We start from the raw sequence: 15,906 nt of genomic DNA, 5'->3' as shown, positions 1-15,906 counted from the left end.
CTAATAAAAATCAAGTTCATCACTTACAAGTCCTGTTTCCATATCACTGTAGGACACAATTCAGCTAAGTTTCCTGCCACTATGTGGCAAGAATCCCCTTTCCCCATTTCCTTTTGAGTCCTCACCAACTGTGATTTTAAATGTTCATATTTTACCAAGTCTTTTTATGAAGATTTAGATACTCTCTTTGACTATATAGGTCTTCTCTAAGGTGCTCCTCATTTCGTTTCTGAGCCCTCACTTACAGTGTTTAACATCTACATTTCTACTATGAGTCTGCTCAAGGAAATCCAGGATTTTAAAAAATCATGCTCCTCAATATTCTTCCAGCTTCTACCCATCACCCCATTCCACTTCCACATTTTTAGCTATTTGTTACAGCAGCACCCCACATGCCCTGGTACCACATTCTGTATTAGTTTCCTCAGGCCACTGTAACAAATTACCACACACTGGGTAGTTTAAAACAGAAATGTATTCCATCATAGTTCTGGAGGCTGGATATTTGCAATCAGTTTCACTAAGATAAGATCAAGTTGTTTGCAGGGTTGCATCCTTTCTGGAGACTTCAGGGAAGAATCTGTTTCCTTTTCTCAGGTTCTAGAAGCTGCCAGCATTCTTTGGCACACAGTCCCTTCCTCCATTTTCAATGCAACCATTCCAACTTCTGCTTCCATGGTCCCATCTCTTTCTTCTGTTGTGACCTTCTTGACTCCTGTTTATAAGTACTTTTAGGAGTACCAAACCCTCAGAGTAATCTCCCAATCTATATGGTCCTTTTACCATGTAAAGTACGATAGTCACACATTCTGAGGACTAGGTCATGGGCATCTTTTCATGGCCATTATTCACCACTCTCAATTACCTTGGCACAATTAACTCAAAAGTGACATTTACAGAACATTACACCTAACATTCTTTTCAAGAATACATGAAACATTCACCAAAGGAAACTATACCTGGGACTACAAGAATAAGTGTCAGTTAACTTTCAAGTTTGAAATTTTGCACAGTATGTGCTCAGACCAAAATGAAATTGAATATCAGTAAAAACAACATACCTAGAGAAGCATCAGATGTTTGGAAATTAAACACACACTTCTAAATAGTCAAAGAACATGAGTCAAAGAACAATACCCCTAGGGAAATCAGAAATTACTTTGCACTGATATAAAACAAAAATACAATTTATCAAATACATCATCTTCTGTACTGAGATGTTGAGAAGATACAAGAAAAAGCAGTGCTTAGAAGGAAATTTATAGCTTTAAATATTTTCCAGTAAAAAAGGGTAAAAATTAATGCTCTTTCTTAAGAAGCTGGAAAAAGAAAAAATTACATCCAATGTAAGAGAGAGAATCTAATAAAAAATAGAAAAGATACAAGTGATAGAGAGTTAATAAGATTTTAAAATTCCTAGTAAGACTGATTAAGGAAAAAACAGCTTATAAGTATCAGAAATGAAAGAGTGTATATCACTACACACCTACAAATATTAATGAGACAAGGGAATTTAATTTTATCAATAGTTTTATGCTACAATACTCAACAACTTAGATAAAATGAACAAATTCCTTCCAAAAAGTAGCTTAGAAAACTGATGCAAAATGAAATTTAAAAATCTGAATTGCCTTACACCTATTAACTGAATTTTGAAGAGAAAGTTTTCCTATAAAGAAAGCTCAGAGGTGGATACTATCAAATATTTAAGGAAGTAATAAAAATCTTATACACTTTCAAAAAACAGGGGAAGGAATATTTCCCAATTCATTTATTGAGGATAGCATAAATATGATACCAAAATAAATAAAGACACTACAAGAAAAAAGAAATCCAGTGAATGTACACTGAAGATTACATTTGAATTTTATGTAAAAATATAAACAGACACTAAATTCTACTTAATGACATCTATGTTAACATGTTTTATGTGTACATTGCAAAGTGTATTTTGATACAAAATATATTTGTACCTAATGTATCATATATAAAGATGGCTTAACCAATGACCAGATTGACAGATGAGAAAAATAAATATATTAAAATAGGAAAGGTAGAATTTAGGTGCTTAGTATACAAGGGTTCACTGTAAAATTACTTCAACTTCGCTGTGTATGTCTCAGCATGCTAAAATGGTGGGAAGGTGGATAATCTAGGCAATCAGAAATCCCCTCTCTACTTACTTTATTAAAGTAATACGTGTGGCATTTACTTTTGGTTACCTCAGGGTATCTTCACCAGAGATAAAGTTACAGGAACATTCTAAGTATCAATTTATTATCTTTTAATCCCTCTGAGTTCGGAAACATATAATCCAACAACTATAATGTGGGCTAAAGAAGTTAGTAAAAGTCCTATGTGTTTATACCAACCTTACAGTCTGTATTACTGGGTAACATGTTTGGATCCAAACAATTCCTTTGAGATAACAATATCTTTTTAATACACTTTTGAAGTTTTGCTACTCTTGCCTAGAAGAGAAAAACAAGTAAATATGTAACCAGAGTACTAGAAATATAGAGATGGAGAGAAAACTATTTTCCAAAGCAGTTTTGAGAGACTTAAGCATACACTCAAATAAACCAGAAATTGTTATATAAGCCAAAGATTTAAATCCTACTGATGAATGGATCAAGATGTGGTTTATGTACAATGGAATAGTATGCAGCATTAAAAAAATAAAATATTGTTATTTGTGACAACATGGATGAACCTTCAGAGTGTCATGGCTAAGTGAAATATGTCAGACAGAAAAAAACCAAAATTGTATTAATTTCACACAGACAAAAACCAAAAAAAAACAAAACAAAAACTCTTAGCTATGAGCAACAGATTGGTGGTTACAAGAGGGGAAGGGTGGGTTGGAGGAGAGTGAAATGGGTAAAAGGGGTCACAGTATGGAGATGGATGGAAACTAGACTTTTGGTGGTAAGTGCACTGCAATGTATACAGATACTGAATTATAATGTACATCTGCAACTTTAATGTTATAAACCAATGTTAACTCAATGAAAAAAATCATGTTTGATGCTAGTATGACACTCTAGAATGGAAAATAAAAACACCAATCTTCTAATTGGTCCATAATAAAATTAATGTTGGTAGAAACACCAATCAGCAAGTAATCCTAAAACACACACACACACACACACACACACACACACACCAGCCCTTGAAACTGCTTGTATAAACTCTAATACAGAATATATTTTGAATTAAAAGAAAATGTCTATGTATTAAGCCTGTCAGTTGATATAGAATAGCTAACATTTCTAAAACGTTTGTCAAGGGCCAATATTGCTGGCATAATATCAATTCTTTACCTATAGAAATCTGGTGCACCAGGCCTGTGGCCAGGGATATTTGGGTCTGCCTTATTGTTTTCCTTTCCTAACGTATAAAATATCACCAAATTCTACTTTTTAAAAGGACTCAAGTGAAATCAAATGAAATTAGAAACTTACGATGAGTTCATCAGCTATTGCTTCATGTTTATTCCTGCACTGTATCTTCCCAATGCGTTCGGTCAATTCTCTCAGTTTGTTATCAAATAGTTTGTAATTTATACTACAGATCTCCTGTTGAATCAAATGTCTGACCTAGAATTTTAAAATAAAAACCAAAACACCCCATGTTTCAAATTTAAAAGCAATTTTATTCTCTACTGCTTAAAAATAGCTTTGCTCTCTTCTGGATTTTCTGTAACCAATATACTTATATATATTTATATTTATATTATTACACCAGTAAGTTTTATAAAACTTGAGTATCAAATTCAGTAAAACACACCAATAAATTTATTCTCCTAGAGCTTATTTTAGTTTCCTATAGTTTCAGTTGAATTCCACAATACATATTAAAGGGCAATAAAAGCCTGTATCCCATTTATATTTTTTAATGACTATGGTCATTAAACCTACTATTTCATTGAAAGGAACTCCGCTTATCTGAAAAATAGAGCCCAATGAAAATGGTTAATTGGTCTCTACTAGAGATCTAACAAATTATGAAGTCTGACCTTTGACCCTGCCATTAACAGTTAGACGACCTTTGGGAAGTCACAACATCTGTGAGCTTCATTTTCCTTGTTCACAAATGGGTAGGTGATACAATATTGAACGAGAGATGCTCATAGGATTTTTATAAGAACATTATAGACAACATGTGGAAGAGCTCCAAAAGATAAAAAACACTGAATTGACATTAAAGGAACTAAATATACAAGATAATCCTTATAAATATAGTTTTATAGGGGGTGACTTATTGTTAAAATTGTAGGGACAATTATGTGGTGTTATGTTATCCGGCATAATGCATGTTATTCAAAGAGATTATGATAGCTATAACATGAAATACTGATGCATTTCATTATCTGGCTGTTTTTTAGCAAACAGACTGGCTTATTTTCAAGAAGCATATTTAATCTCAGTGCCCAATGATATGAACAGCTCTGATTAGAGATATATTCAGAAATATCTACTATAGTTACTTGGTCAATGTGTATGATTTTTAAGCAACTTTTGTACCAGAGAAGGTAGTCTATCATAATGATAAAACCTGTCATAATACATTTAAAGTGTTTAATAGTTATATTTACAACTTTATCCTATTACCTTATTTTTCATACTATAAGACACACCCGCCCCCAAATTTGGGAGGAATAATTGTTGTTAATGCTGCTGTTGAGTTCTGTTTATATTTACATTGGTGAAATATTATGTTATTTATGTTATTAAATATTTTACCACATTTTTTGCTTCAAACATTTTTTTTCCTATTTTCCTCCTCTAAAACTTAAGTGCTTTTAATGGTCCAAAAATTATAGTATTTGCTTCTTGGTGCTCAAAATTGAAACACAAAGTTTCTACCTTAAACTCTTATATACTAGTATCACCTGGATAATTAAGTCACATATTCAGCAATTTTGATTATTCCCAAGGATTTTCCTCCTCATTTTCAACTGTTCTTGCTCTTCAACCCTATTTCTACTTGATTTCTTCTGTAATGCTTTATTAACATTTCTTCAACAGTTTCTCAACATTAGACATGATGGTCATTATTTTTACAACTCTTAAATACTTAATTAAATTAATAAGTGCTTAAAATATGTGTTATGTAAATAAATGCTTAAAACACATACTATTTTCACTGACAGCCATTATCTGTCACCCATGTGTGGTTTTCATGGATTATTGCATGCTTGCAACTTTACTAGCTGGGGTCAATATGTGAAGTTCATACACAGATGAACCTTGGAGAAAGATCTGTTTTGAATATGGGAATAATGTTTTGATAACAAGCAAAAGCCACACAGTGTTTGTGAAACTTCCCTGGTGAGGAAGAACCACAGGGTTACTTGCTATAATCACAAATTCCTAGTCCCTTTCCTGGATTCACCAAACAGAATTTCCTAGAAAGGGGACTGAAAAGTTATATAATTAACAAGTATTACTAGTGATTCTTATCAGTTGAGTTTGAGAAAAGAGCAGCCTAAAGCAATAGTCTTCAACTATTTCTTGAGTGAGCCCAAGAAACCACAATTTAAACACGTACTCCTAGTAATTCAGAGGGAGGCAGACTCTGAAAACTTATTTTGGATTAAATACCACCAAGGGGTAATTATCCTTGGTTAGGTTGACATTTGTTCTCATTTAGTGGTGTTGTTCTGTATACAGAAGGCAGACACAATAACCTCCACCAGATACCTCCTGAATGTCTTCTGCCAATAGTAATGTGTCCAAATCATAAAATCAGATGGAAGTCCTAGGTCCAATTTGGAGAAGACAAAGGAGCCTAAAGAATGGAGTAAGACTGGCAATTTTATATCCCCTATATGCCTCAACTTTCTAAGATGGTGGGTAGAGTAACGAACCTGTGTATTAGAATAAAACCCCCTCTACTTCAGTAATTTAATCAGAACCAACTAGGCAAAGATCCTTAAGAAATCTCAAAGGAAGAGTCACCAGCTGCAGGACTCTCTCAGCAGGGAAGAACAATGTCAGAATGGGAGACCCTATTCCACTGGGATTCAATCAAGAAAAAACCATGTAGTTTATTTAATTTAGATGCAGTTTAGAAAGTTTACTGTTTGGACAGGAATCAGAACATTAAATGAGGGTAAGCTAGCCTAGTAATTCAGAGATAGATAAAAAGATAGGAATTAGCTAAAACTCAAGTTGTCTCTGGAGATTGTGCAAGAAACTTCCAGGTAGGGGATGGATGGAGGTAGAGTGGGAAGATAAATTACATTCCTTAAACATCACTGGGAAGGATTATTTTCTGTGCCAACTTTGACCAACTACTTTGTGAGGCAGATAATAATGAATGAAAATTCTAATTTTTCCATGCCACTGAAACGAACACTTCCAAGGATTACTTTGTAATTATGTGTCCATATTTCTGAATTCAGTCACCAATCACTGGAAATAAGCCACAGCGATAATTGCCAACCTTCTGCTTAAACTACATCCAGCGCTTAGCATTATTATGCTACTTGTTCCTCGCAAACAACAGAATATTTACATATTTTTTATTAGTGTCTCTTTTGGTCTTCATGGAAGAGAGTAAGAAGTATAAAGGGAAAACTGTTAACTCATCTGTTAAGCTGGTTCTGCATGAGTCTTTCAAAAGACTTCCAGGTATTATGTGAATATATATTTTTATAATACGTAACTATATAATTTTAATGGTCTGTTTTTTTAAAAAAACAGTAGTGCTTTTGTTTCTTATGCAGTTAAGCAGGATAGTTTGAATTGAGACTTTTTTTTGTTCCATTACAACTGTCAAGGCATTAATTTACTACTTAATGACTTTTAGTTGTGGCATTCTAGTGGTAAATATGCACAGTAAAATAGGAAAAAATGATGATCAAAACAGGACCTACTAAAATTGAATCTCATTACACTTAAACTCAGAGTTGGTAAGACATGTATAGAAATTGTAATACAATGAGATGATATGGAGCAAAGATGAAAAGCAAAACATGCATTTAATGATACTATAAAGCAAAATGTCAGCTAATAATAGCATATCTGTGTAAACTTGGAAATTAGGGCAAGGAAACCTGAATGTAACAGGACTTTGCAATGAACTTTTAGGTTGTCTGAGTCTAGGAAATAGTGATCAATTGTGATAATGTCTACAAACAGCTATAGATGCAGACCAAAGAACCCCATTACCAGTACAAAACAGATTTTTCAGCAAAGCTCAAGGTCATGCAGTATCTGACTCACAAAGAGATTTAAGCCCCTTCTCCTTCTACCAGAGAACTCTACCTTGGTTACTCTGCCTTGGATCACTCTCAGGAAACTAGCAATATTTTGGAAATGTAAATAATTATCTTCCCCTAATAACTCTATCTGCTAATTCAGTTTTAATATACCAGTTTTGCATCAAGTGAAAGTCATCTGTACTAAGTCATTATGGGGATTAATTAAATTTTACCTGTTTTAACTAATCAAACGTAAAAATTTCTGACCCAAATATTTAAGTACCAATATTTTACCTGTTCCACCAATGCTGTTTGCTTTTCCAGAGCTACACAAATATTTTCATTAATTTGCTCTGAAGTTTTCATGCGCTTAACATTTTCTTTGTTTTCTGAAAACATCCTCTTCTTTTGATTATGGCCTTGGGGAGATGGAGAGATCAGAGATAAAAATATTCCTTCTAATGAAGGAAACAGGGACATTGTCTAATTTAGGAACCCTCTAAGCAAATTAAAAAACTAACATGTGATCATGGCAGCAGTTTTTAGAAAATGCAATTGTATAAAAAATTGCGACAATCTTTTTTTTTTTTTTAATGAATATCCTAGGTAGGGTTCTGGTCTCAAATACACTTTCCCTCCAACCTTATTTAATACACACGTATCATCTATTTAATACTGACAAAAACTGAATAAGCTGTATCATTTAATCCTCTATATATTTATAGTTACTTAAGTGGTCACAATATCTTTATAAACAGTTACTTAGGTAGTCCTACATATTTTTAACAGGTGATCCTATCTTTAAGCAATTTTAAATTCATCTTGTTCAATGATCATTCTGTAGCCTAGACAAAAACACAAGATTTATCCTATAAAATCAGTTTTTTTCATACTTCATTAAACTACAAAAACACCTATTTCTAATGAAATATACTTTAGGCATTTTAATGATTTCATAACCCTAAAGCTTCACTGGTTAATTATTTGATGTGTTTCACTCTACACACACATCCATGTACATGTGTATATATTCTTACCATGTATCAGGTCAAACTTGGCATATGATTTACAGGTCAATTCTATGAAAAATACTATGGGTTCACCAACAATTAAAAAACCCACAGTTTCTTTCAATTCACCTATTAATCTAATAAATAAAACTTCAGAATAAAAAAGGATGTAGATGAAATAAACCAAACAAATGCCATGAACTACCTTTTGATTTTTTTGCACTCTCATGGAAAAGTGACTGATTTCTTCTTTGACATAATTTACCTCCCTTTGGACCTAAAAGATACCATTTCCCCACCCCACCAAGAATGGTTCAGAAACAAGATACTCAAATAATTATTGTCATTGTCTACTTTTTTTCCTATATAAGGTGGAGAAAAAGTACATTTACAGTTGTGAGTATGCAAAACAGTTTACTCTTGTACAATTATTTATTGATTATTGTTATCATTTTCCATGCAAAAAACTATAAACCTACTTTTCCCCCACCTTGAATGCACTGTTTCTACATCTGAGACTATAAAATCCCCCCAAAGAGTGATTATTTTGATTTGCACAAAAGGTGTACAAGCATACACTTACTGTTACTCCTATCTGTGTCAAGTGATGACAGCCATGTTGAGTCTGTATTTTCACAATCTGAAATGCTGGAATGACAGGCTCTACAGGATTCTTCACCTTTCAAACTGTCAGCAATACAGTTACTAGAAATGATTGAATTCACCACCATATGTGTTTTATCAACAGGGACAAAACGGGTGTCTGAACTTAAAGTCAAAATGTTATTTTGCCTTTTATAATGTGTTTCTAATTGGGAAACCATCTTATCAATTCTCTTATCATCCAAGGAATTGATTACTGTAGACTCTGGCATTTGAACTATACCACTCAATACACTGCGTGGATCACTAGTGGATTTCAGATTACAATCCACTTTGTGTTGTTCAAAAAAGGATCTTGTTACATTTGCCTGATATTCAAAATGGTTTTCAGAAGTGTTTTGTGAATCTTTTGCATCTTGTGTAGACAGTTTCCTGGGAGATTCTATTGGTTTACTTGGCTTTTGGTAAAGGCATACAACTTGTTCTTCAATGTACTGCAATCTTGTTTCCAAACCAAATTCTAGTGGTTTTATTACATTCTGAGAAACTATATTACTTTTTTGCGAGCATATTGAATTTTTGGTAGAGTCCAAAGAAGGAGCGTCATTTTCAGAATGTCTACACTTGTTATTTATGACACCAATACTTGAATTCTGATTATCACTTGACACATTATTTCCAATTGCTGCTGTTTTCAGTGCTTCAACATTCTTTGACTTATTGAGGATCTCTATTTGCTTCCGGCAACTGGCAGGCATTGTTTTTTTTGCTTTTAATATCTTCCGTTTACTTCTATCTGGACTTGCCATCTTTCATATCCTAGAATTTAAGATAGCATATTTAAATGCATTTCTTCAGAAGACTAAAGCTAACATTTATTTATAATATTAAAACAATGTTGACTTCAAATAAAATAAAACATGTAAGAATAAATTTAACCAGGACCTATACTTGGAAAATTATAGGACACCAAAGAAAGGAATCAAAGATGATACAAGTAAGTGGAAGCATATACCACGTTCATGGATAGGAAGAATTGACATCATGAAAATGTCCATACTACCCAAAGAGATCTATAGATTCAGTGCAATTTCTATCAAAATACCAATGACATATTTCATAGAAATAGAACAAATATACCTAAAATTTATATGGAACTATAAAAGACCCTGAATGCCAACAGCAATCTTGAGAAAAAACAAAGTTGGAGGAATCATGCTATCTAATATCAAACTATACTATAAGGCTATAGTAATCAAAACAACAGCATACTGACATAAAAACAAGACAGATTTCCAGACAAGATGGAGGCATCAATAGAAACACTTAGCTTCCTTGCACAACCAAAAGAAGGATAACCAACTTAAAAACAATAAACAGCCCTGGCAGGTGTAGCTCAGTGGACTGAGCATGGGCCTGTGAACCAAAGGGTTGCTGGTTTGATTCCTAGCCAGGGCACACGCCTAGCTTGTAGGCCATGACCCCAGCAGTAGGGGATACGCAAGAGGCAACCACACATTGATGTTTCTCTCCCTCTCTTTCTCTCTCTTTCTCCTTCCCCTTCCCTCTCTCTAAAAGTAAATAAATAAAATCTTAAAAAAATAAACAACCACAACTGACAGAAATTCAAACTGCATGGAACTCCAACAACCAAGGAGTTAAAGAAACATTCATCCAGACTGGTAGAAGGGGTAGAGACAGCAGCAGGGAGGAGAGGACCACCAACAAGACAGTGGGCCACATGGGCTACGTGGGGCTGGCTGATTGGGAAACTGAAGACTCAAAACCCCTAGCTGTAAAATACTGTGGGGGTTGTGAAGGCTGAAGAAATCCCAGTCTCACAAGAGAGTTTGTTGGAAAGTGGGGCTAGAGCAGAGCGAGCCAGCAGCATTGTTCCCACTCTGATGCCTCCCTGACAGACAGCACTACAATGCAGCAATGAGGGTTGCCCTGCCCTGATGAATATCTAAGGCTCTGCCTCCTTACAACATAACAAGTGTGCAGAGACAAAGAAATACCACCTAAGTGAAAGAACAGATGAAAACTCCAGAAAAACAACTAAGCAGCAAGGACATAGCCAACCTATTAGATACAGAGTTCAAAACACTGGTAATCAGGACACTCACAGAATTGATTGAGCTCAGTTGCAAAATGAAGGAAGAAATAAAGGCTACACAAAGGAAATAAAAGAAAATATAAAAGAAACCAACAGTGAAGGGAAGGAAACCGGGACTCTTAATGATTTAGAACAAAAGGAAGAACAACTGGAACAGAATGAAGGAACATGAATTCAAAAAAATGAGAAGAGGCTGAGGAATTTCTGGGACAACTTTAAATGTTCCAACATCCAAATCATAGGGGTGCCCAAAGGAAAAGAGGAAGAGCAAGAAATTGAAAACTTATTTGAAAAAATAATAAAGAATTCCCCCAATCTGGCAAACAAAATAGACTTCCAGGAAGTCCAGGACACTCAGAGAGTCCCAAAGAAGTTGGATCCAAAGAGGAACACACCAAGGCACTTCATCATTAAATTACCCAAGATTAAAGATAAGGAATTTTAAAAGCAGCAAGAGGAAAGGAGACAATTACCTACAAAGGAGTGCCCATAAGACTATCAGCTGATTTCTCAAAAGAAAACTTATAGGCAAGAAGGGGCTGGAAAGAAGTACTTGAAGTCATGAAAGGCAAGAACCTATATCCAAGATCACTCTATCTACCAAAGCTATCATTTAGCATGGAAGGGAAGATAAAAGTGCTTGGCAGGGCACCAGAAACCTTGGAGGAGAGCCAGGTCAGTGATAGCAGTGTAGCAGCTCCCTCCCCTCCCAGGGCAGTGAATTCCCAGAATCATACCAGGAGATATTTAAACGGGTAAAGTCGCTGTGGGGGAGAGCGAGTAACAAAAGGACAGCAAGTACACCCACTGCTGACTATATCCAAACTGGAGCAGAGGTCACAGGTTGGATGGTGCCAGATCCTGGTAGCACCTGGAGCTGGGGGAAAAGGTGAGCTGTGACTGGCTGAGACTGAGATAGACTCTGGACTTGTCAGCGAGTTGGAAAGTGTGAAAAGCCAGGCAGTGGCACAGAGCAACATCAGCGACAACAAAGACTTTTTTCCAAAGGGGAACTGAGGTGCACTGGGCAGGGATCTTGCACTCGCAGCTGCTAGGTCAACAAAGGAGGAGGATTGTGGGCAAGATTTGCTCCCATTCAGTGCTCCTCACAGATTGATCAATGGGGTGCAAAGTGAGGTGGTTTATCAGCACCAGCATGGCACAACTGGGTAGAGAGTGTGGGCCAAACAGTGCTATGGGGGCATGGGCTGGAAACTGGGTATCTGTAATTGTTGTAGCCCAGACTGAGTACCCCCATCCTTGCCAAACCACCCGAGAGGGAAAATAGCCCAAACCCCCAATGCCTGCAGGAGCCGGGCAGATCTGCAAAACTGGCTGGGAAGGCTTAACCAGCTCGGGGCGGGGGGGGTTCTTTTCTTCCCTTTATTTTTTTTTTTTGCAAGAGTAAGATAGTAAGAACTGGAGCTGAGAGAAAACCAGAGACAGACCCAGAAAGAAGTCACAAGGTGAACACCAACAGCTGAGACAAATTTCACCTTGCTCTTCATAAGAATATCTTGCATTTTTAAAAATTTCTCTTCTTTTCCTTTTTATTTTTGTTTTTCCCCTTTCATATTGATTTTACTTTTTCTTCTTTCACTTCCCTCATATTCCAAATAACTCACTACTCTTGGGTCTTTTACTTTTTATTCCTTTCATTCATATTATATATTTTTTAATCATATTATCGTTATTCCAAATAACACACAGCATCCTTCCCTGGTCTTAGTCCATTTTGCCATCTTCATGAGCTTTATTACAGTTGTGATAAACTTTATCTTCTCTCATTAAATGCTATGTTGCTATCCCTTACACTCACTATTTCTCTTCCATCTAACCTCCCATAAGCGCTCTTCCTTCTAAAGTCAGCTCATATTCTTCCCCCCCTTATAAGAGTCTTATTTCTTTTCCACCTTTTATAAACAGTGGCTAGTTGAATGAAATACCATGGTTATTGCTGTACTTCTACAACAGAACTCCTATTTGTTCAGTACTTCTTTGTACTTGAAATCCTACAGATTACTCTCCCTCTTACACCATTCTGCCTTCCCCTGCCCCTGATCAGTTGAGGGAAGAATTTTATTTCATTTTCCCCCCCTCTCTCAATCTGGGTTTTATTCCTTACTCTTACTAGTTTGCTTCCCCCATCCTCTCAAAATCACTTTTCTTTACAGTACACATCTCATATTCACTTTTTGTTTTTGCACAATATTCTTATTCCTACTCCACCTCTATTAAACTTCATTAAGCAGCTGTTGCTATTGACCATCTTGTGGTTTTTTCTGCAATTTTGATTCCGTTGGTATAATAACTTTTCAATTTTACTTCAAACCTCAGAGTATAATCTTCCCTTTTCCTAACCCATTGCTCCTATCATCCTTTTGTGTTTTACTTATGTTTTAAATTTTGTTCTCCAACTTTCTTCACCTTGGTTCTATACCTATTCTTATCAATTTTCCTTCCTCTTACCACTCAATATTTTCCCCTCTTTTAGTCATCTCATATTCAATTTTTCATAGCTTGTAACATCTGTAATCTCTCTTCACCTTTATCAATCTCTGCTCAATTGTGGTTGACATTGCTGATGTGGTAGGAGGGTTCTTTTCGCTGACATAGGATTGGTTGTCTGGTAATACTGCTTTGTTAACTAATACCTGTACAACAGTAAGCCCACTGGAAGGGAGAACCCACAAACAAAGAAGCCACCAACAATTAAACCCAAGTATAACAAGAGAGCCCACATAAACAAAAGTGCAACCTAGAGTATTTAGATAAGGAGATCAAAGAGACTGCTGAGTCCAACAGAACTCCTACCATGTAAGTCCACCCCATAAAAACAGGCAGACAAAACAGAGCACCCTGAGATACAGAAACAAACAAAAACAATCCCCTAAGATGGGGAGACAAAGAAAGAAACTGCAATGGAAAGGAATGGAATAATCCCCAGTAAAAGACATAAATAAAATTGAAGCAAGCAATCTATTAGACATAGACTTCAAAAAAATGCCCATAAGGATATTCAAAGAACTCAGTGACAATTACAAAAAACTGAGTGGGAACTACAACAGCATGAAAAAGGAAATAGAAACTGTAAACAAAAACCATGAAGAAATGAAGAATACAATATATGAAATAGAAAATACACTAGAGGAATTACAAGCAGGATGGATGAAGCAGAGGACCGAATTAGTAAGCTGAAAGACAAGGTAGGAAGAAATACCCAGGTAGAGCAACAGCATGAAAAAAAGACTCAAGAAGTATGAGGACAGCTTAAAGGAACTCTAGGACAACATGAAACGAAAACAACATTCACCTCATAGGAATACCAGAAGGAGAAGAAAAGGAGCAAGTGACAGAAAACCTGTTTGAAAACATGACGACAGAAAACTTCCCCTACCTGGAGAGGGGAAAAGCGATGCAAATTCAGGAAGTACAGAGGGTTCCACTTAAGGAACCCAAAGAGGCCCACTCCAAGACACATCATAATTAAAATGCTAAATTTTAAAGACAAAGAGAGGATCTTAAAAGCTGCAAGAGAGAAACAGACAGTAACATACAAGGGAGCTCTGATAAGGTTATCAGCTGATTTCTCAACACAAAAACTACAAGTCAGAAAGGAATGGCAAGAAATATTCCAAGTAATGAAAAACAAAGGCCTGCAATCAAGACTATTTACTCTACCGAGCAAGGCTGTTGTTCAAAACAGAAGGAGAAATAAGAGTTTTCCAAATAAGAGATGGTTAAAAGAATACACCTCCAAACCAGCACTGCAAGACATGCTAAAGGGACTGCTTTAAGATGAAGGTATAGTGTGAGAGAGGGGAACACAGATACAATATGAAAAATTGTAGTGAATAAGTACCTTTCGGTAGTAACATTAAATGTAAATGAATTAAATACTCCAATCAAAAGACACAGGGTAGCTGAATGGATAAGAAAGCATCACCTGCATATATGCTGTCTATAAGAGACCTACCTCAGAACAAAAGACCTATACAGACTGAAAGTGAAGGCTGAGAAAAAATATTCCAAGCAAATGAACAGGGGGAAAAAACCCAAGGTAGATATCAGATAAAATAGATTTCAAAACAAAGGCCATGAAAAGAGACACAGAAGTCCATTTCATAATTCTAAAGGGAAGCATCCATCAGGAAGCTATAAACATTGTAAACGGGTAATACCAAACATATGAGCAACCAACTATATAAGGAAAATCTTGGAAAACTTCAAAAAAGATATAGATAGCAACACACTTATAGTAGAAGATTTTAACACCACACTGTCACAACAATGGACAGATCTTCCAAATAAAGAATCAACAAGGCCATTGTGGCACTGAATGATACCCTAGACCAAATGGGCTTAACAGGACTTTTCACTCCAAAGAAGCAAAATACACATTCTTTTCAAATGCACAAGGAACATTTTCAAAGATAGATCACATGATAGGACAAAAGACAGGCTTCAAAAATTTTGAGAAAATTGAAATCATATCAAGCATTTTTTTGTGATCACAATGGCTTGAAACTAGAAATCAATCTCAAGGGAAAAACTCAACAATAGTCAAATCCATGGAGACTGAGTAACATGTTATTAAACAATGAAAGGGTAAACAATGAGATCAAGGAGGAAATTAAATAGTTTCTGGAAACAAATAAAAATGAACACACAACAGCCCCAAACTTATGGGACAAGCAAAGGTAGTCTTGAGAGGGTTCATAGTAATACAGGCCTACCTAAAAAAAAAAAAAAGAAACATTTCAAGTAAACAACCTAACCCTACATCTAAGAAATCTAGAGGAACAACAACAAACAAAACACAGAATGAGTACAAAGAAGGGAATAATCAAGATCAGAGCAAAATTAAATGACATAGTGACTAAAAAACAATACAAAGGATCAATAAATCCAGGAACTGGTTCTTTGAAAAGATAAGCAAAATCAACAAGCCTTTAATGAGACTCATA

At 35.4% G+C, this 15,906-nt stretch overlaps 1 protein-coding gene across 2 annotated transcripts in view; it reads right to left on the bottom strand.

Moving 5' to 3' along the window:
• Positions 1 to 9,632, bottom strand: part of ATF7IP2 (activating transcription factor 7 interacting protein 2) — a 51,982-nt gene extending 42,350 nt beyond the window's left edge. For both annotated transcript variants that reach the window (XR_006785121.1, XM_045833747.1), the window contains exons 1-4: positions 8,804 to 9,632; positions 7,505 to 7,629; positions 3,465 to 3,599; positions 2,373 to 2,471 (exon numbers count right to left, since the gene is read on the bottom strand). Coding sequence is in view for 1 of the 2 variants with exons in the window: in XM_045833747.1 (XP_045689703.1) it covers positions 2,373 to 2,471; positions 3,465 to 3,599; positions 7,505 to 7,629; positions 8,804 to 9,632 (1,188 nt within the window). In the remaining variant the exon portion in view is untranslated. The remainder of the gene's footprint in view (positions 1 to 2,372; positions 2,472 to 3,464; positions 3,600 to 7,504; positions 7,630 to 8,803) is intronic.
• Between the last annotated feature and the right edge of the window lie 6,274 nt (positions 9,633 to 15,906).

Source organism: Phyllostomus hastatus, unplaced genomic scaffold, assembly GCF_019186645.2.
Source record: "Phyllostomus hastatus isolate PE091 unplaced genomic scaffold, TTU_PhHast_1.1 phas_contig_173, whole genome shotgun sequence".
NCBI lineage: Eukaryota > Metazoa > Chordata > Mammalia > Chiroptera > Phyllostomidae > Phyllostomus > Phyllostomus hastatus.
The sequence above is the reverse complement of the archived record's forward strand: the minus strand, read 5'-3'. Positions and strand labels throughout refer to the sequence as shown.